This window comes from Propithecus coquereli, unplaced genomic scaffold (assembly GCF_000956105.1).
Source record: "Propithecus coquereli isolate 6110/MARCELLA unplaced genomic scaffold, Pcoq_1.0 Scaffold477, whole genome shotgun sequence".
In the NCBI taxonomy this organism is placed as follows: Eukaryota; Metazoa; Chordata; class Mammalia; order Primates; family Indriidae; genus Propithecus; species Propithecus coquereli.
This window is the reverse complement of record NW_012150585.1, coordinates 493,729-518,807: the sequence shown is the minus strand read 5'-3', so window position 1 is coordinate 518,807 and position 25,079 is coordinate 493,729. Positions and strand designations below refer to the sequence as shown.

Sequence of the window (25,079 nt, the reverse complement as noted above, 5' to 3'; positions counted from 1 at the left end):
ATGCCCGGGGCTGGGGACCGAGGCAAAGCCCTGGCGAGATGGCTGGGCGCTGGGCTTTTGGGTAAGGCAGCCCCAACTTGGTCTGTTCTCTCGCCTACCCCCACCCCTCCAGGAGGGGGACACTCAAGAACGCGGGGGCGGGGGGTGCCTTGGACAGGGTGGGCTTTGGAGTGCGGCACGAAATGAGCACGGTGGCCACCGGCTTCTCGCCGCACGCCTGGCTCAGAGGCTGTGCTCCTTGGGGACGTGCGCGTCCCCCGACCCCATCACCCCGCCAGCCTCCGGATTAGTTTTTGGCTTCAGCTCCAGGCTCTTGGCGCTGGAACTTGGGGCTGCAGCGCGGGTCTCCAGAGTTTAGAGGTTCAGGTGTGCTAGGGGAGGGGGTGGTACCTTGGACGTAGGGGATGCCAGCTGGGTTGCACATGTGACTGTTGGCATGCTGGTCTCCACCCCTGCCCAGAGCTGTGTGCTTGTTTCTCAGACATTAGGCACGTACCAGTGGGGGTCGGGGGGCTCCCCTTCCTCCTGGGCCCATTTTCTGCTTTGCTCCTCTGCCCTCTGCCTCCTCCAGGACCCACTGTCTTCCCCCAGGCTCCACACTAAAGACGGGAGGGGGTCGGAGGGGCTTAGGGGATCATTCAAAAGCCACCTTTTAAGAGGGGCCCTTTCTCTCTTCCTGTAAAAGATTCCACAGGGAGGACCTGTTTGACCTGCTCCTGGCTCTTCCTTTTTTGGGGTAAATATGGAGACTGAGGAGACATGTCCAGAGGACACAGAGGGAATGGAGTATTATTAATATCTATTAATATGCACATGATAGTTTTGAGTGTCAAACTCCAAGAGATTAGGGAATGGTACTTATTGGTCCAGCATATAATCTCCTCATAAATCACAGCTGGACTTTAGTGTAAGCCGACTCTGTCTCCGGCAACTGCATCTCTTCCTGTTTATATTTATTGGATTTGGCTTTTGGCAGCTCCCCCCATTGGGCTAGGCACACAGTGTAGTTGTTTGTGCTGAAAACAGGGAGACAGGAACCTAAAAGGGAGGTCGCTGCTGTTTCTGCAAATGTGAACTGTGTGCAGAGCTGTCATGCTGGTGCCTGGTGGTGAAGGGGGATAGGGCATTTCTTTTACTCAAGAGTCACTGGTTTGTTTACATCTCTATGGCCAGATGGAAGGCACAGGTGTTTTCTCCTGTACCTTTCACACAGATGTCACGCTGGTTTCACGGTGACCCTAATGCAATGGGCCTCATGAGGCCTGAGGCTGCTCTTCATTGAGTGGACACAGTGCCACTCCACACTACCCCTCATCCCATCTCAGATCAATGCAGGTCCCCACTGTGACCATGGAAAAGGTAAGGGGTCATGGAAGAATTCAAACTCACGAGTACCCCACTTTACACCTCTGGTTTCTCTTCCTCCTGCTGCCCGGTGGGTGGTGGGATACCAGTCCCTGGTCTGTTAGAATAGTCATATTAATAGAGCCAGGCTTCTGTGGGCAACCAGGAGGGCGCTGGAAACAATGTGTATGCGTGTGTGTGGGAGGGGGATTGTGGGCAGAGTCTTGGTATATTTTTTTAGGTGGAAGTCCCCTCCTTTTCCAAGGACTGTTCAGTGGGTCGAACAAGTAGGGTCTGGGGCCCGTTGAAGCAGGTTTGGATAAATCTCTGGGCTACCCTTTTTGGAACCCAGGAGAGAGCAGAGTGCCTTGCAGGTAGGAGATCTACAGACCCCAGAACTAGTCCTACCTGTTCTGCCCCCTGCCCGTCTGGTCTCAGAGGGAGTACAACCAGAGCCCTCCATTGGACCTTGCCCAGGCAGCCACCGACTGAGCCCTCACAGGGCCATTGGTCTGAGCTTGGGATGTAGATGACATCCTTGCTCTCTGTTCAGTGGGGGAGACATGGAGATGACTGGACAGTCCGCTAGAGGTGTTCCCTGGGAGCATAATAGCTGGCAGGGACCTTGGAAACCGGAGCACAGAGCTCTTCTAAGGGTGAGGAAGCTATGGTCCAGAGAGGAAGGGTGACTTGCCCAAGGGTGCATGGCCTTGTGGGATGGTCAAGTGGAACAGAATCAGACTCTGTCACACCACACTGCCTCCCAGTTAACTGAAATCTGGGGAGGGAGAAGGTCAGTAGGGATTGTGCTTAGGGTGGAAGGCTGAGTGAACCTCTGGGTCACTGGCATGGAAGGACAAAGGCCTGGGGGAGGGGCAAAGCTGCTGTTTTCACAGCTGTGGAGACTGAGTATGGAGCAGTGAGCTCCCAGGAGCCCTCTTCCCCTCTCCCCATACCAAACTCAGCCTTACAGACCGAGACTAAAGTGATTGATGATAACCCAACAAGATACCCTTTCCTTAAACTGAGAAGCAGTTTCCAAGGCTATATCATTGCAGTTGAGGTTTATGAGGTTTATGTGGGTTCCAGTCTCTTCCTAAGCATGTAATGTAATATAGCTGTCCTGCCCACCCCTTTCTTGTTCCCTCATTTGCTTAATTGCTGTGATTTGTGTTTAATTATCACTTGTGAGAGTGCTCTGTTGCACAACCCTCTTTCCTTTGGTGTGTATTTATTAAAGGCTTGTTTAATGAGAATGCAATTAGGGAGAGGGTGCTCAGTCCCACTCAGAGGAAGGCAAAAGGAAGGGTAAGCAAGGAACCCATGGAGAAAAGGAGAGGACAGGGAGAAGTGGAGGGAGATCCTGGGTTTGAATCTGCAAATGATGGTTAGTTCTCTAACTGAACCTGCAGGGGCACCCAGGAGAGAAGGCTGCTGTCCCAAAGTCCTTATGACTGGCCACCTCCTGGTGGGATCACCATGGTAGGGAGACTCTGGGCAGCCAACCACCTTGCCCTGTTGCTGGTCCTCGAGGGGGTCTAGGGATCTCTGCATAAACCAGGGTGGGCTGTGCCAACACAACCCACTGTGGCCTGTAAGAGGAAGGACAGGCACGCTGCTTGGACTTGTTTGCAAAGCTGGTTTCATTGAGCATCCAGTGTTGTCTCAGGGGCATGCTTCTAGCCCTGCAAAGCTCCTGGGGGTGGGCAGGAAGCAGGCAGGTTGCCTAGGGAGAGAAAGCTGAAATCTTTCCTTTGTCTCTGAGCTTAGGGGCCTTGCCTGGCCCAGCCCTGCCTTCCACGGCCCCCAGGGCCTCCACCCCAGGAAGAGTCCTGTCCCACTGGCCTTGACCCACTCTAACTTCCAGTTCTAACTTCGAGCCTCTCATTCTCCCAGGCCAGAGTGTATCAGCCTCCCTACTTTTTTTCTTTCTTTTTTTTGAGGCAGAGTCTCACCCTGTCACCCAGGCTAGAGTGCTGTGGTGTCAGCCTAGCTCACAGCAACCTCAAACTCCTGGGCCCAAGCAATCCTCCTGTCTCAGCCTCTTGAGTAGCTGGGACCACAGGCGTGTACCACCATTTTTTCTACTTTTAGTAGAGATGGGGTTCTCACTCTTGCTCAGGTTGGTTTCGAACTCCTGACTTCAAGCGATCCTCCCACCTCAGCCTCCCCGAGTGCTAGGATCACAGGCGTGAGCCACCGCGCCCAGCCTAGCCTCCCTATTAAAGTGAACCATGTTCCCACTTGCCATGCCAGGTGAGCCGTCAGAGCTAAACTTAGAGTGGGTGCCAGCCTGCCCCTCTCCCCACACACCCCCGAGTGGCTGTGACTGATCCCGGGACATGGGAAAAGGTGGCAGAATGTTTCCTGCCTCAGCATTTGCCTTGGAATATGTGGTGGCTGCCACCGGAGTCCTCCTGGTGTGAATATTTAATAATACCATTTGCATGTGCCAAATACTTTTTCACTTTGACAAAACTTGGGATCCTGAGTCCATCCTCAGACAAAACCCCAGATGAAGATGGGATCGGGGGGGTGAAGTCTTCGGAGAATGGCAAAGAAAATGGCTGCTCTGAGTGTAGCTAAATGGCTAGGGCCTTTCAGTGAGGAAAGTCAAGTCTTCGGGGTTTAGGATTGAATTCCACAGGATCATGACTAGAAGGACTTGTTCATCAATCTCACAATACCAGGAAGAGGACCCCCACTCCCAAACACACACATGTACACCCTGACATTCTAAAGAGTTAAGTTTAGGATAAAGCAAACTTAACTTAGTGGGCCTGTAATCCCAGCACTTTGGGAGGCTGAGGCGGGAGGATTAGTTGAGTCCAGGAGCTCACGACCAACCTGGGCAACATGGTGAGACACTGCTTCTACAAAAAAATATAAAAATTAGCTGGACACAGGCCTGGACACATAGCTACTTGGGAAGCTGAGGTAGGAAGGTCATTGGAGCCCAGGAGTTGGAGGCTGCAGTGAGCTATGGTCATACCACTGCACTTCAGCCTGGGGGACAAAGGGAGACCCTGTCTCAAATAAATAAATAAATCAAAAAGTCTCTCCATACTCCAGGGAAATAGCCACATGGAAATAATCCAAGAAGTGGTACAGGGTGAAAGATAAATCAATGTGTGAATGGCCTGGAGACATTCTTGGCTGACACTGGTCATTAAGGGAAGCTAGGGCTGCCTTGGTTCCCTGTGATGAGGGATAGTCTTGTCCCTCACCCCTCTTTCAAATACCATCCTCCTCTGCCCACTCACTGAAGCCCCCTCTTGTGTTTTACCATCTCACGTTTTGGTTTCACAGCAAGCTTGGGAGGGAGGAGAGATAGCCACCTCTGCCATGGCTTGGGGATGCACACCCTGGCTGTGGCACTTCTGACTTTCTCAAGGTCAGCTGGCAGAGTCGTTGCAAAGCTGGTTTCATTGAGCCTTGCATCTGCTGACCGGTCCTCTCCGGGCTTGGTCTTCCTGCTGAAGCAGCCCTCAGGGGGACCTCTAGTGGATCAACACCCGGCCCCCTGCTCCCTGCTCTCCTCCAGCACGACCTGGAAGGTGAGGCTGGGCGAGGCTGGGCGTGAGAGGCAGGCCCCTGGGTTTGCTTTTTCAGAAGCCTCCCACGCATAGCTGGCAGGACTGCACGACACCCTGCTGGGAGGGCTGTGCACTGGAGAAACCCGGGCTTGGCACCCGCTCTGATAACTTAACCTTGAGCAGGGCGCTGGACTCCGTGGAAACCATTTCTGCCGTTTCTGTTCCCTCCAGGCTACTCGGGAAATGGCAATGCTTCACTGGGAGAGTCCTGAGTGTATTTAAGTTAAGTCATCCCTATAGGTGCACACAAATCAGGCAGAAATGTGTACTGTGTCATGATCCAGACCTTAAAGAAATAGGGTTCTCTTCTCTGCTGGACCCTTCTTTTGCTTTTTTGCTTCTATTTAAAGCAATCAAAAAGATTTCCCTTTTGATGCGCATCTTTTGTGCTCGTGAATATTTCATTCTGGCTGGGGTTGGAGAGGGGAAATTGGCCACCGACTTGAGTTCTTCCATCTCCCCATCTCCTCCGGGACCCTGGTTCCTGGACCCCAGAGCTGATGAACACTGGAGTGGGAGCTGCCGTGCTCCTTGGAGCCCTGAGGGAGGCCAGTGGCTGTCAGGAAGCTGCCTTGTCTGGGAGCTTCCCTATCTGCCGCTCTGCACCCTGATCCTTAGTTTGTGGAGACTACGGTGGGTGGGAAGCAGAGCTCTAGTGCTGGCCCCAGGTTGGAGGGTGGGATGTTGTGTCTGGCTCCTGTCCCTAGACCTCTGGGGTAGGTGGGCATGGGGGAGGGCAGAGGTAAAAAGAAAACTGGGAGCTCTAAGGAGGGCGAAACCCTGACAGCATTGTTCTCTTGGAGAGACAGGTCACAGAGTGGGAAAAAGCAGACAAATGTCTGAATGCTGCTAATTCCACTCACTGGGTGTGTGACCTTGAGTCAGGTAATCTCTTGGAGCCTGTTTCTTCATTTGTGTATCGGGAATAGAAATGGTAACTACCTTATTTTTTTTTTTTTTGAGACAGAGTCTTGCTCTGTTGCCTGGGCTAGAGTGCCGTGGCGTCAGCCTAGCTCACAGCAACCTCAGACTCCTGGGTTCAAGTGATCCTTCTGCCTCAGCCTCCCAAGTAGCTGGGACTACAGGCATGAGCCACCATGCCTGGCTAATTTTATATATATATATATATATTTTTTTTTTAGTTGTCCAGATCATTTCTTTTTATTTTTTAGTAGAGACGGGGTCTCGTTCTTGCTCAGGCTGGTCTCAAACTCCTGACCTTGAGCGATCCACCCACCTCGGCCTCCCAGAGTGCTAGGATTACAGGCGTGAGCCACTGCGCCCGTTCGAAATAGTAACTATCTTATAAGATTATTCTGAGGGTTAAATGAGACTGTATGTAAAATGCCTATCCTATCTTATAGTAAGTGCTCAGTCCCAGATTCCATTTACTGTGTGGCCCTGGGCAGATCAACTTAACTTCTCTGAGCCCCAATTTCATCATTGGTAAAACAGCAAACATCATGCCTACCTTTCAGCATTCTAATGAAAGTTGGAGTTAATATGTATAAATCCTCTAGCACAGTGGTTCTCAAAGCGGGACCCTCACCCACAGCCCATAGTATTCCCTGGGAACTTCTTAGAGATGTCAATTCTCAGGCTTCACTCTAGACCTACTGAATCAGAAACTCCTGGGGCTGGGTCGGGCTTGCTGGAACGGCCCTCCAGGGGTTCTGATGCTCTCTCAAGTTTGAAAACCACAGCTCTAGAACAATTCCTACATAGGAGTTGGCCAAAAAATGAGGGCTAAGTGGAATAACTTTTCAGTATTAATTGGAGTCCTGGTGAGAAAATCTGGCTCTCCTGTTGACTTTAGACAAGTTACCTAACCTCTCTAGGTATCTATAATATGTCACTCACAGGATAGACGTGAGGATGAAATGTGCCTGGCACATAGTAAATGCTCAATAAATATTAGCTATTACTGCCATTATCAACAGTGGTGGGGTCATGATTGGGTTATGGGACCACGTGGTGTGATTTTTGGGCTGGAGGACTCCACTTTGAGCACTCCACTTTGCTGTCAGAAGATAAGGGGACGTGAAGAAGCTGAGGGAGCAGGGCTGCCAGCTCTCTTTGGAGTTCCTTTTCTGTCATTTAAAAAGCACTGCTCAGAAGCAGCATGCATCATTATTATCTTGTGTGGGCGAAACAAGAAAACTGGACTGTGATGCAGCATGAGGGAATTAAGTTAGACAGAAGAGGGCCTTCCTGAGAGTGAGGATGGGAGAAGGTGCCTGTTTCCCCTAGGGGCAAGAAGAGGTAGGCATCCAATTGTGGACTTCCCCCCAACCACCTTGAGGCTAGTGGGGTTTCCTTGAGGAATGTGCAGGAAGGGGGAAGGACCAGGCCCTCTTACAAGGACTCAGGAGGATGGGTCCAAGGCGGTCCAAGGCAGTGAGTGGAAACTCCTAGCCCAGGCGGAGGGTGCTGTATAGATGTACTGGGGAGAAAGTGCGAACACGTGGGAAAGAAGCCTTAGGGGTGCTCCGGGACGTCTGGGGGAGGAGGGGGCGGAGTGCGGCTGCGGAGTGTGGTGGGGAGGCCGCTACTTGGGTTCAGCAGGGGACAGCAGGTCCAGCGTCCTCCCCACCCACCCCCGCATGCGTGCTTTGAGGTTCGCCCGGATCGGCCTCCGCATAGTGTCTTCGGCCCTTTTACTTTCTCTCGCGTCATGGCTTTGCTCGCTGCGCCCTGGCTGCTGCCCAGCTCCGCGCCGCGCCTCATCCCCACCCCACCCCCAGCGCACCGCATCCTGGCCGCCCGTGTTCCTTCCGTTCTCAGGGTCCCGTTCGGTGACCAGAGGGCGTTGGACTCAGGTGGCCAAGCAAGGTCCAGCCAGAACGTGTCCCTCTGCCTCTCCGCCCCTTGAGGCCGCCTAGGAGCTTCCGGGGCTCGGTGACGCGAGGCCGCTGGACAGTGGCCCGGGACTGCGGCTGTCGCTTTCCTCTTCACCTTACGGGACCCAGCGCTTCCCCACCTCCCCCGCAAATCCCGAAAACATCGCGCGGAGGCGCGCACAGTCCTCGGGGAAATTCCCTTGCAGAGAGGGGAGCACCCCCATGCACTCCCCGGCGGTGCAGAGGGAGCACTTCAGGGGCTGCGTCCCCAGGCGAGGGGGTGGACTGGGGGCGCCGTGCGCGGCAGAGTGGCCGGGGCCTCGTTTTCTTGGGTTGGGGTGACCCCTGGTGGTCATCCAGAGGGCCACAGGGCTAGTAACTGGCCCAGAATTCAGTCCTGCCCTGGCCAAGGGGAGGGATGGAGAATTACAGCGGGGGCTCAGGAGGTGTCAATTGGAGTTGAGAGAACTATCCTACTCAAGTTGACACTGAGGATGACAGAGACCAGGCCACTCCCACCCTGCCCGAGTGTCCCTTTCCAGAGCTCCAGACTAGGGGGTTCAGTGGGGTTTTATTTAGGGAGGTTGTGCTCCCTGAACAGGCCTCCTGATCCCGATGTCCCTGTCGCTGGAGGTGTCTGTGGGAAAGGCTGCCGTCATCTACGCTGTCAACGGCACAGAGGTCCTGCTGCCCTGCACTTTCTCCAGCTGCATTGGCTTCGAGGACCTCCGATTCTGGTGGACCTACAACAACAGTGACAGTCCTGTAAGTGGTGAGGGCAGAGACGGGACAGCCCAGATCCTCTCTCCCTTCTCTTTCGCCTCACCCCTGCCTCCCATCCTAGGCTCTGGTCCTGTCTGGACTGAGACCCACTGTAATGGTCCCCACGATCCACCCACGTTTTGTCACCCTTTCTCCCAGTATTCTTTTGAGAACCTGTCTGGAAGGGTCTAAGTGGTAGTGATGTTTAGATCACCTTGCCAGAATTTGGGACCTGTTGGACTTCTTAGCTAGAGTCCTCTGTCTGGTCTTAAGAAATACCTAGAATTTGGATTGCTTGTGTAAAAATGAATAACTTAATTTAACAAACAGGAGAGAGGAAGCCCTTTGGAAGGCTTGGAGAGAGGGAATGAGAAGAGTCCAACTGAGGGAAGGGCTGAGAACCTGAACTAGGAAGGAAAGGTGAGAGGAAGCGGGAGAAGGCAGGAGATCCGCAGGGCTGTGGGGTGGGGGTGGGGCGGGGACCGATCAACCCACAGGTCCTTTTTTTTTTTTTTTTTTTGAGACAGAGTCTCACTGTGCTGCCCGGGCTAGAGTGCCGTGGCGTCATCCTAGCTCACAGCAACCTCAAACTCCTGGGCTCAAGCGATCCTCCTGCCTCAGCCTCCCGAGTAGCTGGGACTACAGACATGCGCCACCATGCCCGGCTAATTTTTTCTACATATTTTTAGTTATCCAATTAATTTCTTTCTAATTTTAGTAGAGACGGGGTCTCGCTCTTGGCTCAGGCTGGTTTCGAACTCCTGAGCTCAAACAATCCGCCCGCCTCGGCCTCCCAGAGAGCTAGGATTACAGGTGTGAGCCACCGCGCCCGGCCAACCCACAGGTCCTTATTGAGTACTCACCTGCAGTCCAGTAGGGGACCTGGCCTGAGACTATCATAGGGAAGCCACAAGAGACCAACTCTGGATATAATTAAATGCTGATCTCAGAGGGTGCTGATGAACAGCGCTGTGAGATTGATCCAGGTCTTGATGGAGGGCCAGGATTCAGATGGGCAGGGCACATGGTGTCAGCAAAGGCTGGGTGGGAAGTGGACAGAGGGAAATGAGTGTGGTATTTGCAGGCGTCGTTATATAAAATGCTTTTATGAAGAGAGCAGTAAAAGCTGTGCTACATTCCAGAGAGACCTTCATAAAGGAAATGGGTTTAGCCTGAAACAAGCAAAGTTCAGGCTAGACAGGCAGAGCTATTGCCACTGGCAGAGGAAACCAAGAGGAGGAAGCAGGCTCTGACTGCAGGCTCTTCCTGGACCTGGACAGCGGAGGCACCCAAGGAGAGCGCTGGCATGATGTCATGATGCTTGATGTTCCTGCTTCTTTCTTGGCCTCCCCCCTCCCCTGTCCCCTAGATCATAGAAGGGACTGTGAAGAACGAGAAGTCTGACCCCAGGGTGACGCTAAAAGACAATGACCGCATCACTCTGGAGGGCACCACCAAGGAGAAGAAGAACAACATTTCCATTCTGCTGAGGGACCTGCAGTTCAGCGATGGCGGCAAATACACCTGTCACGTGAAGAACCCCAAGGAGAATAATCTCGAGCACAACGCCACCATCTTCCTCCAAGTCGTGGATGAATGTATGCAGTAGGGGCTGGGACAAGGCGGTGGAGTGGGAAGAACCTGGCGGGGGGGGCCCGACTCTGTGTTACAGTGAAGTGATAAAAGGGACCATATTGGTGTTTTCTTTTGCTTTACACTTTCAAAGGTTACTGGAGTTATAGCTAAAAGCCAGAGAATTTGGCTCAAACACTTATTCTGCTGCTGAATAGCTTGTGAAATACACTCAGCCTAAGACTTATTTTCCTCATCTGCGAAATGGGAACACAGCTGCATTCTCCTAGGGTGGTTGTGAGGGCTGGAGCAGCTACCTGGGAGAGCTCTGTGGCTAGTAAAGTTCTCTCTGTACATGCCGATTATTACTACTAGCGCGTATCCCGCTAGCAAAAGTTGACTGAATGTTGGGTATTGGACTAAAAAGTGCTGTGAATGATACACAGTGTTCTTCCTTGAGGAATTTATAGTTCGGGGCCGATAGAAGACAGAGAAGTAACTGAGATAGAGACAGCGCACGATCCATATGCCAGGAGAGGCACAGAGATGGAGTTGGACACGGCCCCTCCCCTCCGGGGCTTAGATCCCACTTGGGGACTCGGGTCTGACACAGGTGGACCAATCAGACAATGAGGGTCCATATGACAAGGAGCCAGGTGGCCCCATGACCCCCACACTGCGAGTGGTTGGAGAAGCAGGAGGTGACAACCAGGGCTGGAGCAGTGAGGGAAGGGCCTGCAAGACTAGGGAAGCACAGAAGCAGGAAAAAAGGGAAGACAACCTGCTCTCCTGGGTGACGTGGGGTGCCTGGAGAGGGAAATGCCGTGGGTTCAATTTTGGGTGTGCCAAGGGCAGAGCCAGAGGCCATCCAGGCAACTGTTCTGAGCCTGGAGTCATCTGAGTCAGGTCTGCCTATGGTGTCACTTCTTCCTCTCCGTCTGAGCTCCTGTCACCCTCCTTTGTTCTCAGCCTTTTCAGGGGGGAAGAGAAGGGAAGGAAAGCAACATTTATGGCACATTTCTGGGTGGCAGGCACCAAGTTAGGTGCCCTCGCTGACCTTAGTTCCTTTGCATCTCACAAAGCCCCTTCAAGGTGGATGTTCTTTTCATTTTTACAGACTCATTCATTCATTCATTATTCAGCAGATATTTACTGAGCACCTACTATGTGGCAAACATTGTTCTAGGTGCCAAGGACACAATGTGAACAAGTTAGACGAATTCTCGTCCTTATGGAGATTACATTCCTCCCCTTCTAGTCTAGGGAGATACAGAATAAGAAAATAAAGAAGAAAATAATGTTGTATAAGGGAACACGGTTAGTGTTGTGGAGAGAAAATAAAGCAGGGAAGAAAGATGGGGTGCCAGCAGGGTGGCTAGGCAATGCTTCACTGGAAAAGGTGACAGAGTGGGGGTGTTAGAAGGAGGCAAAAGAGGAAGCTGTGAGGATGGCTATGGGAAGGTAGCCCAGAGGGAACAGCAAGTGCAAAGGCCCTGAGGCAGATGCTTGAGGAAAGACAAGCCAGTGTGGCTGGAGCAGGATGAGCTGATTCAGGCTGAGCCAATGTGGGGCCCTGTGGGTGTGAGTGAGAGGGAGGCCCTGACAGATTCTGAACAGAAGAGTGAAGGCCTGAACAGGCTCTCTCCAGCTGCTGTGCCAAGAATAGACGATTGAATGAGGAGACCAATTAGGATGCTTTTGCAAACATCCAGTCAAGAGGTGGCTTGGGCCAGGGTGGTGGTGAGTGGTCAGATTTTAGAATTTTTGGAAGTTAGAGCCATTAGGATTCTCGGGTAGATTGGATATGGGGTTTGAGAACAAGAGAGGTGTCACAGATGACTGCGAGGGGTTTGGTTATAGCAATTGGAAGGATGAAGTTATTGCCAACGGAAATGAGGCAGATTGTGAGTGGAGGAGGTTTGGTAAGAAGTCAGAGAATTCAGTTTTCAGATGAGGAAACCAAGGTTAGAAGGTTTCAATGATCTGCCCAATGTTGCCAGCTAGTTAGTGACAGTTAAATCCTTTAGTTAAAATCCAGACTATGTGACTCCAAAGTCTTCCCACCTTCTAAGAGAATCATAGGGAGGTTCTTAATTCTTTTCTACATGGGCAAAGGAGGCCTAGAAATAGGCAATGTAATTCTCGCACGGCAATTTGGGAGCCAAGTCAGAACTTAACCTGGGTGCTATAGGCTCTAATTCTGATTTATTGCAGAACTTGTGTGTGGAGGGAAGGGAGAGGGGAATATTTGTCATGACTTGGCCTGATGGATGCCATATTCTGCTTCTCCTGCTACCCACTGGAGGCCTGGGGAGGGCTGGGGGCCTGGGGGTGGACGTATCCCAGATGCCAGGGGCTGGAGGCTGCACAACCCCGTCACTGCCATGGTCCTCGGCTCCAGGTGACTCCTGCTCCTTTGTCCCTGCCCTTTCCTCCCTACCCTGGCCATGCAGTGGAAGAAGTGGACAACACGGTGACACTCATCATCCTGGCAGTCGTGGGCGGGGTCATCGGGCTCCTCATCCTCATCCTGCTGCTCAAGAAGCTTATCGCCTTCATCCTCAAGAAGACTCGGGAGAAGAAGTGAGTTGATCCGTGGCCATGCCTGTCCTCCCGCCTACTCACTGCCCCACCCCTCACGTCCCCACCAGCCTTCCACCATCCATCTTCTCCTTGTCCCACCCTCTCTTCCTAATCCTGCCACTCTCTGCTCTATCCCTGCAGCCCCCCTCCCCATCGCCCAGCCCCTCTCCTCATCTCTTTCCCTCTTCTCCACCGTCCCGCTGTGAATTTATTGAATACATTTAATTCACTGAGTACGTAAACCCAAGCCACTTGCTCTTCCTCATCCCACTGTTTTTCTTCCCATTCCATTGGCTTCTCTCTTTCCACTCAACCTAAGGCCCTACCACAGGATTTAGGAAGCCTTTTTTTTTTTTTGTAAATCAGAAAAAATATAAGATTCCATGTACAAAGACTCTAAAATGGGAAGACCCTTCTAGGGAGATGGGAGTGAAATTCTCTTACTGTGAAATTCTGAAAATTCAGAAGGAAAGGTTAAAAAAAAAAAGTCCAAAAAGGCAGATATGGCCTCCCAGGAAGCACTGGGATAAATTTGGGTATAAAACAGACACCTATCAGTGGAAGGAGAGGGAAGATGAAGGAGGTACAAAGGGTACAACCCCCAGGCCCAGAAGTTCCTGAATAGTGTCAGGCAGGCTCCGGGCAGCAGGTGGCAAATCTTACAGAATTAGAGCAGGGAAAAGGATTTGAAAGTTGTGTTCTGAGCAAGACAGGTGAGACGAGGTGGACTGCCATGGGAACAGAGAGGGTGACAGTAACAATGAGACTCAATAGAGGAGGGAGAACTGCTCTGCTCCTGTTTGCTGAAACATTTTGCTCTGTTGAGAAGAGGGAACTGGGCTGGAAAGGGCAGAAACGATACAGGAAGAGGGAAGGAAGCTGACTGCAGGGAGGGGACGTTAAGGGAGCTGTGTTGGGGCTGGGGAGCAGGGGACTGTCCCAGCGCTGGCTGAGAGGAAGAACTCAGGGGTTGTCTTCCAGCTTTGCTTATGGGGGCTGTGAGGGTTTTGGTGCTCTCAAGAGGGACTAGAAGCACGGAGCTTTGCCAGGCTCTGGTTTTAATAATCAGTCTCACCATCGATGGATGGTGAGCAAAATTGGAGAACAAATTTCTCAATACATGGTTTAAAAGCACTTGGAAAAGACAGCAGTGATCCTTCAGAGCCACCGTCACTTCATCAAAAACAAGACACGCTAAGCTGCACGTGGCAGTGCACGCCTGTAGTCCCAGCTACTCAGGAAGCTGAGGCAGGTGGAAGTTGAGCCCAGCAATTGGAGTCCAGCCTGGGCAACATAGTGAGATTTTGTTTCTTAAACAAATAAAATAAAATAAAAAAACATACGCTGAATGCTAAATGTCTTATTGATAGAGCACTGGTAGAATAAGAGATTGCTCCAGATAATAACACCTCCTGTCATTCACTGGATGCCTACATATGTCAGGTACTCCGCCAGGCCTTTTTATACGATACTCATAATTCTTATTTTACAGTTGAGCAAAGTGAGGCTCAGAGTGGTTAAGTGACTTACCCAAGGCCACACAGCTAGTAAGTGATAGAGCTGGGATTTGAACTCTGACGAATTTGGCTTCAAAACTTAAACCGTTGTCATCATATTCTACTGACTCATTGGGCATTTCTAGCATTTATTCATTTCTCCTTTCATTTAGTGGCTGTTTTTGAGGTACTGTGTGCAAGGCACTATGCCAGATGCTGTAGAAAATTCTGGAAGGAATGAAGTTCTGCCCTTAAGTAAAGAAGACGTGTATACAAATAAATGTACTATGAGGTAGTGGGGACTGGTGCCAGCAAAGAGGTTTGATGACATGCTACTGTATGGATTTGGGACAGGGTGAAACACTGGGGAAGGATTTCTGGCCAGATGGGTGTTTGTGGTAGGTCTTGCAAGATGGATGTAATTTAAGCCCTGGGGAGAGTGAAGGGAAGGGTGTTCCAGATGGAGGAACCACCGAGAGCAAAGGTAGAGAGTTGGGGAAGTGGGCAGTGTCTAGAGAGCAAGGTCTTCTGTGTGTTGACAGGATGGGAGGGGTGTAGAGGGGAGGGAGGAGAGAAAAAGCCTGCAAAGGGGGTTGGGGACAGACCCTTGGGGACCTGGGAGTCCAGGCTGTGATTGACTTTCTTTTTGGCTGCAGGGCCCTGGCATGATCAGAGAGCTTGGCCTTGTGGGCAGAGGGACTGGGTGGGGAGAGCCTGAGGGCAGGGGACAGGTTCTGGGAAAGCCTGGGGGGTCCCTTTGCGTGGCAGGGAAGGCTTGCATCACAGCAGAGACAGCGGCTTCTCCAGGAGAAGGGAGGTGCTGACAGCATCTCACCACCGATTCTGGGTGTCACACCTGGGTGCGGTTCCCTCTGCCTGCAATTTCTCCTCCCTCTTTTCCTGCTCATCTTTCTTGGTCTCAGCTTAAATGGCACTTCCAAAAAGCCTTCCTTGACCCCTAGAAAGAGCCTTCCTAGGTTGGGTTCCTCCTTGGTACACCCCCCATCCTGTCATTTACCATGCTGTGTCACAGGCACTTGTTTAATGTGACATTCCCTAGGAGAATGCAAGGGCTCTGACAGCGTCTGGTATCCAGTAGCTTCGCAGTAGAGAACTGTGGACTACAAGAGAGGACAGTTGGGTGGAGAGTAATTGGCTGGGTTGGCTATACCTTAGGTGGGGGGGTGGGGGAGTGGGGGGAGAGAGAGGGGGAGAGAGAGAGAGAGATCCATCTGATTAGAGATCTTCAACGGTATACCACAGGGCTCTGCCTGTTCATGTTATTATTAACATTTGAACTACACTAGGGATGACATACTTATTAGATTTCCAGAAGCCTAGTGACTATGTTGGAGAACAAAATTTGGGATCTAGGAAGATCCTGATAGGCCAGAGTTATGGACTAAATTCTGCAAGATGAAGTTGATGAGGACAAAATATTCAGTCCTCCCCAAAGGCCTCAAATCCAGCTACACAAGCCCAGGGTGAGTGTAGGATGTAGTTTAGCAATGGCGGCTGCGAAAAAGACCTGGCAGTTTTCATAAGCAGAAAGCTCAGAGTGAGGTTGGAGCCCCCTGGGGAGCTCTGTCTGCCCAGCCTGGGGGCTGGCACGGAGGAGGGACAAATTTAAATTGGGCATGTCCATCTCAGGGCAGTCGGGGTGGTATCGCTGCCAGGAGGTGTCTCGCCATCTAACCATCTCTCCTCTTTGCTGCCTCCTCCCCAGACCTGTCATCTGTGATGCCAAACCCACTGCCTGCTCTGACCCTGCCATGGCCTTTGTTCTTTTACCTCTGGTCACAGAGCTCAGGGAGGGAGGCCTGCAGGGCCCTGGGGAGGAGCCCTGTGTCCTCAGCATACTCCCTGCTGGCCTGAACCCTTTCCCCTGGGGTGGCACGGCCTGGGAACTGACCCCGGGGACAGTGCCTGGTACCCCTTGCCTTCTGCCATGGTGAGACAACCAGGTGTTGGCTAAGCCAGATGGAGAACTTTCCGTGTGCTAGGCACTGCCCAAGTGCTCATTTCTCCTCCTAGCAACCCTGTGACGACGTTGTCATCACTACATCTGTCTTACAGATGAGGAGACTGAGGTACAGAGAAGTTAGGTGACATGGCCTCTTGCTGCCTTAGCTCCAGGGAAGGCTGGGGAGGGCACAGGGCTGGGCGCAGGGGCCACAAGTCCCTCCTCAGCCCAGCCCCTACTCTTGCTGCTCTGCTCACCAGGGTCCCCTCTGTCTCCCCCTCCAGGAAGGAGTGTCTCGTGAGTTCCTCAGGGAATGACAACACGGAGAATGGGCTGCCCGGCTCCAAGGCGGAAGAGAAACCACCCACCAAAGTGTGAGCCCCTGCTTCGGGCCAAGCAGCCGTGGGGAACCTCCCTTTCTGACGAAGCTGATGCTTGAGGCCCGACCGTAGAACTCACGTGCCTGAGACACCTGCTGCTTGGCTCAAACTGTAGTCTTTCTGCGCAGGAGAAGCTGGGGTCCTGCCCAGCCCAACCAGTCCTGTCCAGCTTGCCCGCTCCATCCCCAGCCAGGGCTCCCCAGGGACAAGGGATGGCCAGGGGAGGGGGCCTGTGGAAGGTTCAGGAAGAAGTAAGTAGGTGCTGAGGCAGTGTGGAGGGGCTGGTCCCCAACACCTGGGTAGACGGGGTCCCCTTCAGTCTCCCCACCCTGTACCATGTACAAGGAGGACCTTGGTCAAGAGGGACGTGGGAGACCCATGATGGCTACCCCAAGAGCTGGGCCCTCTCGGGGTGAAGGAAGAGGTATGTGTGGCTCCCTTTGGAGGGGACAGTGGGCTGGAGGACTCTGGAGGAGACCTGGGGCAGGGGGCTGCTGGAAGGAGGACCCCCACAGTTCCCCAAGTGGGGAACTTCCCTTTTCCTCTGCCCCAGGGGGCCCATCAGCCTTGTCCCAGGCTCCCCAGCCTGCCCCCTGCTCAGAGTTTTTAAGCCCTCCCAACTGGGCTGGCCACCTCAGTCTTGAGGGGTCCCGGCCCACCTCCCCTGCTCCTCTGCTTTCTGGGTTATTGAGGGGCTCATGCAGGGGTCTCTGAGCCTCCCTGGAGCGCTGGAGCACTACCTACCTATGCCTTTCCTGTCATTTCTCCTTGGGGAATCGGGCTGCAGAGGTAGCGAGCCAGTGACCGGGGCCTCTCTACCTGGAATGCCCACCCCAGCCCCGCCAGTGCAGGCACCCCTCTCCTGGCATGGCAGGACCATTGCCACTCCTGGGCTCTCCTGAGCCCAGCTCTCCCCTGCTCCTCCTCATCCTCTGTAACGGCAGGTGGCATCCTCTTGCTTGGGAGGTTGCACTGTCAAACCTGCCATTGGCTGGACCCTCCCGCACCCTCCCTTACACCCTCTCCCCTGCCCTGGGCCTGCCTTCCCCTCAGGGACCCTCTTCCTTTGGATGAAAGGGCCCCAGCATTTCCCAGCTGCTTCCTGCTCTGTCGAGCCATCTCCTGCCTCCCTGGGGTTGGGGGGAGCAGGGAGAGGGCACCCAGTGTTCCTTTGTGTACCTCTGCTTTCCCAGGAACTGGTTTGCACACCCCTGTGTGTGGGGCTAGACTGTGCCTTAGCTCCTGACTCCCAGCTCTCACCCCGCCTCGTCCCCCAGGCCCCCCAGCCCTTCTGTACTGGCACAACAGCAGTCTGGTGTGGCACTGGCCAGGGTGCCCTGCCCTCCTCTCCCCGAGGTCACGGAGGGGGCCGTGAGGCTGGAGTCATGTCGCCGACGGCCCCTTGGCCGGTGACTGAGTCTTAGAGACATCTGCCAGGGCTCCTGTGCGGGTCCCAGGCAGGGGGACGCGGTGATGCTGGAAGTGGGATCTCCCGGTGGGCCCTGGCGCGAGTGCCTGTGGGTGGAGGTGGTGAGGCCGGGATGGCGGGGGCGTGGTACAGGGCCCTGCACGGTCTGCTCCTGCCCCCTTATCGAATTTCCGACACTCTAGCCTCTAGGCCCCGAGGAGGGATGGGAGGGGAGCAGCTCTCTTTTCTAGAGGGTACTGGGACTGCCTCTGGGCTCTCCCTGCCAAAAAACAGCCGCAAGCTTCCACGAGGTGGAGGTAGGGGAGACTGAGGAACAGCAGCACCTGCAGGGTGCCCAAGACGGTGCCCAGTGTCCCTTAGCCCACCTGATGGGCTCACAAGGTCCCCCTCTGACCTGCCTCTGCTCCTCCTGTCCTTCTCCACCCAAACCCCCCTGGGCTGGGCTTCAGATTTTCCCGGCTTTGGGGCAGACAGACCAGAGCCGTAGCCACTCAGAAAATTTCTGGCTGCCTTCATGCAAAACTGCTTTCTTCTCCCTTTCCAACGTCAGCATTTGAAGAGGCAGAGCCCCGTGGGACTCGTCTTACTGTCTTGAGAGGAAGCCAGGGCTACGGACTGGGGAGAGGAGGGACGCCATCCTCTCTCCTCCCCTGGGTCTGCTGCTGACTTCTCAGCGGGTCACGTCGCTTCTGTGGGCTCAGCTCTTTCCATCTAGCGAATGGGTGTCGCGATACTTACCTACCTCACAGGGCTGTTGTGAGGCTCGGCGAGTTTTGTCTAAAAAATATTTTTTGGCTTGGCAAGGGATCTGGGAAGCTGGGTATTATAACTGGAGGAATTGTTCCAGGTCTGTCCTGTCCTCATCTCTGTTGCGTCCCTACAACACACACACATACACTCTCTCTCTCTCTCTTTCCATCCCACCCTCTTGGAATTATTTAGTCTTTATAATATTGGAAACCTCGTTTCTCATGCTTAAAGCCTCTTGTCCGTGGCTCTTGTTTGGGGGTTTTCCGCAGAGGTGACTGAGACTGCAAGGGAACATCTTTGGTTGCCCCAGTGCCTGCAGGCACTACTGGCATTTAGTGAGTGGGGACTGTGAATGCTAAACTTAGTCCCCACAACAAAGGATCGTCCTGTCCCAATGCCGGCATTATACCCATGGAAAAACACTAGCGTGGATTTGTACTAGGATGTCTATGGGCAAAGCCATCTGTCTCAAGCAGACCCTCCGTGCGCGCGAGTCTCCGATGGTGGTCTCTGGGGCTAGTGAGGGTGTTTCCTGGGCTTGCGGGCTAGAGAGAGCCATTTACAAAGTAGATCTTGGGAGACCTGGGTGCATGTGGCTGCGCTGATGGTGGTGCCAGTGAGACCGAAGACCAAGTTCCGATCTCTCTGTCCTTGACCACAAAATGCGCTGTCAGCATTCCAGGTCTGGGGTTTCTCCCTGTGTAGGAATTGGGCAGAAGGCAGCCAGATCAACTTCCCACACTAGAGAGGCCTGGGCAGGCAGCGATGGGGCTCAGACCTTACATATGTCTTGCTAACAGCTTTTGTGGAGCAAGGAGGGCAGGAGCGTGCTCCTGAGATGCAGGAGGCAAGGTGTGCTTGTGTGGCGCTTGTGTGGCGCAGATGTGGAGTGTGTGTGTGGAAGCGCACGTGCGTGCATGCAGTGTGGGCACGTGGTGGCTTGACTGTGGAGTGGGTGGGCCGTGCATGGAATGGGTGATGCGTGATTGGGGGGACTCTGGACGTTTCAGGAGCCATCTTTCCTGGCCTGAGCTATACCTGTTGGGGCACCTGGAGACTGAGGAAGGACAAGACACAGAGGGGAAGACCAGCTGTGCCCTTGGATTCCATCACTCCATGACTCCATCTCACTGTTCCAGACGGCTGCCATTGGAAGGCCGGGGAGAAGGAGAGCCAGGAGGGGGGACTTTTCAGGAAAATCCTGTAGCTTGCTTCACTTTGCTTTGTCCCAGGTTGGAGTCCTACCCTTCCACCTCCCACCTGACATGCAGTGCTTTCGACTATCTTATGCATGGTTTATTCCTCTGGCTTGGATGACAACAATACCCATAGTCAATTTTCCTATATAACAATAGATCAGGTGATGCAGCAATGGGCTTTGGGAGGCCTCAGGTGTGCAAGTACCTCTGGGAGGCACAGACGTACACACGCCCAGCACCGACTTGTGTTCAAGCACAGAATGGATATGATCAGACTATTTTGCCTCTACAACATGTTTTGCATTGTAGAATTGTATTTAGCTTTGCCTTGGATGAAATAAAAATTATGTTTAATAATTTGGGGTTTGGGTTTTCCATTTTTTGGCTAATTGGGAGTTGGGTTCCAGTTTTATTTCTTGACAGCTGTACTTAGGACAAGTTTCTTTACCTTCTCTGGGCCTCAGTCTGTGTCTAAAACATTCCCTACTTAGGAAGGGTAACACATGTAAAATGTCTAAGAATGTCTGGCATATTCGTAGCCATTCATATTGTTTTCATTCTGATACCTTCTCTGGAGAAGTTGGAAAGGTGGCCTTTTAATACTGGAGTCATTGCCAGGGCCCTCCCTGCACTGATGCCCTTGGTCATGATTCTGGTACCATTAAATGCAATCACATCCCTTCCCCAGGCTCTAGGCATAAGGCCAGGCTGGAAGGAATTGGGGATGTGTACCAATGTGTGAGTGTCTGCTTATATCTTGGAACTTACCATGCCACAGTGTCTTATCACACCATATTCCTCTCTTTAATGGGTTCACCTCAGACTGCATTTCAAAGGGTTCCAGACACTACTCAGCAGAACTTGTGGAAAGACTCTTCCTCCTCAATCAAGGACTCCAGGAAGGCAGAGGTCCAGGAGGTCCTCAGAGTCAGCACATGTCCCTGCCAGCCCGCTCTCTCCAGCCCTCAGCTGTAGTAATCGTGCTGTGTGCTCCCTCTGTGAATGGATTCTCCATGTTGCCCCTCTCCTGGCTTCAGGTACTTCCTGTTGCCTGGGACCTCCTGCCACCTTCCCATCTGCTATATACCTTTTGGACATTGAGATTTCCTGGCCAAGCCTGAGCTGTTAACACTCCAGGAATGCCATGCATTGAACTTGCACATACCCCTGTAAGGATCAGTCCCCAGGCCTGGTTAGGTCCTCATTCTTGCTCTGTTTCATCCTTACTTTCTCTCCCTACCCAACAGCCATTGTGCTGATAGGTGACCCAACGTCTCAAAACCAAGTTAGGAACTGGGCTGTCCTGGGCAGACCTGGACATAGGGTCACCCTATGTTGAATCCCATAGCAGCCCTATGCTGACTCAAGGAAGACTAAAATACACATAAATTTAGGGTCCTTAATTTGAACTGGTGGCAGGCATACAGATCAGGTGGAGTTTAGGGGGTCTATAAACCTGAAAATGAAGGTAAAAGTGTACATACGTGCTTCGGGAGCCTGTCAAAAGGGCCCTCGTGCAAAACCTGGATATTATCCCTCACTCTCCTGCGCTGGTGTCAGAAAAGGAGCTAGTTGCACATCACTTCCTTCCTTCCCTAAGCTTGTTCTCTTCTCTCTGTTGCGTTCACAAGAGAGATGTGGGCTTTGCTGACCTGAAGGGCCTAAGCCTTTGCATCTAAAGGAACTGAAGGGATTTCTTTTGATAGACATTTTGGGCCTAATTTTCCTTCTTTTCTCCAAATCCTGCCTTTGATCAACTCTTCTTTCTTCCCTGCATTCAGTAACCCCCAGCCTGGGTCAGATTGAGTCCCAGTTAAGAATAACTCTTTAATTCCCCACATTCAGCTTTTCAAGAGGCTGGGGGGCATCAGTGCAAATGCAAATACCAAACAGAAGGGGCAACGCCACAGGCACCTCTTCTCCAAATGAGTAGTTAATCACCAATAAGAAGTCTGGACCTTGGGAGTAAGTGATCTGTTCAGACCATGGGAAGGAAGGGCAACCTGGGTCATGGGAAGGGGGAACCCTGGGCTCTGACATTCAGGGGCTAATTAGAGGAAGAGGAGGCCAAAAGGGGGACTGATGAGGAAGGGCCCAAGGGCAAGGCAGAGTGATGTCTTTGAGCCCAAGGTAGCAAGGAGTGTCAGGAGCAGGACGGCCTAAGTTCAGGATCAATCCTTACCAAGGTTACTGGTGACCTCAGCGAGCCCAGCAAAGTGGCATGGGTCAGCCAAGTGGGTGAGGTGGCAGAAACTTGATTCCAGCATGTGGAAGAGTCAGTGGGAGAAGGGAATTGGCACCGGTGCATAGGGCTACAATTTCAAGTGACTTAGCTGTGAATGCCATTGGCCCAGGCAGGAAGGAGGGTGGATGGTTTTCTTTTAAAGATGGAAAAAATAAAAGCAAGGGCAAATGCAGACAGGGAAGAGACAGTGGAGAGGAAAAGTCTGCAGTAGCCGAGAGAGAGAGGAAAGAAAGGGTCATTTGGGTGGACTCGAGGGGAGGGAGTCCAGTGGCCAGGTGGAACGACTGGCCTTCTTCGATAGCTGAGGAGAGATAGAAGAAAGGAAGTCAAGGGAAATGAGTGCAGGTAAACTCGCAGAGTGGGTGGGACAAGAGATTGAGAGACTTTGCCTTATGGTCTCTGGTTCCTACTGCATTATCAGGTCTTTGCAGAGCAGACTTAAGGTTGAAGCCAGAGAAAGCTGAAGACCCTCCCAGTTCAGGGCCCCTGATGCTCCCACTTCCCTAGGTATATGGCTGGTCCCTTCCCTGGCATTCAAACGGACCTGCACACACTGTGGCAGCAAACTGCACACACGGGAAGAGGGCATTCTCTCACAGCTCGTGGTTTAAACAAGGCCACTGACAGTGCTAACAGGTAAGATGCAAATCCCCCTTCCCCTGCCTGCGAGCAGATAGGAAAAGGACATTCCTGGGCTTAGAATCCAGGGATCCGGTTCAAGTTTTCACTCTGTCATTTACCAGTAAAATGGCCTTTGGCAAGCCACCTCATCACTCTGAGTTTCAGAGCCCTAACCTGAAAAATAAGAATGGTTATACCTGCATGTGCTCATGAGGATTAAACGAGGCAATAGATGTGAAATACATTAAAAGCTACAAGTGCGGGCCATATGAATTGCAGTAGTTTGTAAGCCAGGTAACAGTCCACAGCAAGAAGTCTGGACAAGCGGTTCAGTAGTTGGAGTTGGAAAGGACCCACCTAAGGCAAGCCTCCACTGCAGCCAAGCCAGCGGGATGGCAGGTGAGCCCAGTTGTGGCCTTCACTGAGCACCGCCCCCCTGCTCTGGTGAGGCTGGGCTCTCGGCTGCAGAGAGAGGGGGTGGGAGGGAGTGGTGTGTGTTGAGAAATGGCTTCCTGGCAGACATGACTCCATGTCAACTGTCCAAAACCAAACTCATGATCTCACCTCCTGCTGTCGCCAAATCCGCTTCTCCCCAGGCTTCCCCATTCATCCAGTCATCAAGCCAACAGTATTAGAGTCTGTCACGACTCCTTATTTTCTCTCACACCTGAAACCTTTTTGTCAGCAAACCCCATTGGTCCTATGTGGAAAACATGTCATGAACTTAACTCCCTCCCACCACCACCACCAGCCCTACACCACTGGTCCAGGCCACCACTGGCTCTCGCCTGGATTCCTACAATAGCTTCCTCTCTGGTCTTCCTGCTTTTGCCCTTGGCCATCCTTAGAGTCTAGTTTCCAGAGTGATCCTTTTAAAACAATTAGGTGATGTCATCTCTGCCTCTGGCAACATGGAGTCATGGGGACCCTTTCCCTTCGCATCCTAAACAACTGAAAAATTGGAAAAAACATACGATGCAATGGTTTTCAGAGACTGGACAACAGGCAGTGAAGAATTCCAGAGGAGGGGAGGCAAATGAGGTGAGCTTTACGATTGCCCAGCTTACCGTCTGGAGAGCATTTCCAGGCTGCAATGTGCGGGGTGGCAGGGGCGGCAGGCCAAGCCCAGCACTCGCCCTGAGTTGAAGAGAGGTGCTGGGAATCTGGGGGAGATCCAGGCAGTTAGAATTTGCAGGGCCAGAGACCTGCAGGGGGTCTCCCTGAGTCTCCAGCTGAGTACGAACTTGCAGATGTGTGAGGAAACTGCCTGAGGCCAGGGAATGAAGCACCGGAAAGGATTAAGGGCTACGATTCCTGGAGCTCAGAAAGGGCAGCCTTTACTGGAGGGCTGATTTTGCCCCACTACGGGGGCAATACCTTCCAATACTCTTTCTCCTCTCCCGTGAATTATGAGGTTTTGCTGTTCTGGTTGGTGGCCATGTGAACCATTCCAGCCCTGTGTGGGCTCCAGGGATTGCCGCTCTAATCCTCTCTGGTGGTTCCTTCCGCAGCCTCCGTCAGTAGCCCAAGACTCAAGGGGACCCTCTGCAGATCTCGGGGTGAAGCTCTCTTTTCTTTAGTGCTTTGCCTACAGAGTTCACTGCTTGGTCTCCCCGCACTCTGACTCCACCTCCGTGGTTCAGGCAGGTCGCCAGCTCTGCCTGAGTCCCCTCACCCTGCACTGTCGCAACTGCAGGCCTTTCCTTCCTTGTTTCTCTTCTTCTCGCAGGGATCACTGACCCCTGCTACCTGATGCCCTACATCTGAGAGCCATTTTATGTGTTTCCCTCCCCCCCCATTTAAGTTGTTTCCGATGGGAAAGTAAATCCATTTCCTGTTACTTCATTCTTGTCAGAAGAAATTTATGAAAATTTATGTTCACACAAAAACCTGTACAGAATTATTTATAGAGATTTTGTTTTGTCATCGCCCAAACCGAGAAACAACCTAAATGCCCTTCGACTGCTGTATAAACAGACTGTTGTATATCCGTGCAATGGAATACTCCTGAGAAGTTCCATGCGCTAACATGGATGAATCTCAAATGCATTATGCTAAGCAAAAGAATTGATCAAAAAGATACCTACTTCCCAGCTGTGACCAGTGTGCCACTCTGAGGGGGGACTCTTAATAATAGGGGAGGCTGTGCTGAAATCTCTGCACCTTCTGCTCAATTTTGCTGTGAACCTAAAACTGCTCTAAAAAAAATAAAGTCTTAAGAAAACCCAAAACCTAAAAAGAAAAAAAAAATGTGCCTACTATATGGTTCTACTGATATGACATTCTCGAAAAAGCAAAC

The 25,079-nt window shown here is 52.4% G+C and overlaps 1 protein-coding gene across 1 annotated transcript; it reads left to right on the top strand.

The window, feature by feature from the left end:
- On the top strand, positions 1–16,534 carry SCN4B (sodium channel, voltage gated, type IV beta subunit). The gene is made up of 5 exons (XM_012655386.1): positions 1–61; positions 8,382–8,545; positions 9,912–10,140; positions 12,568–12,697; positions 16,441–16,534. Exons 1-5 carry the CDS (start codon positions 1–3, stop codon positions 16,532–16,534), a joined length of 678 nt encoding a protein of 225 aa, XP_012510840.1.
- The last annotated feature ends 8,545 nt before the right edge of the window (positions 16,535–25,079 follow it).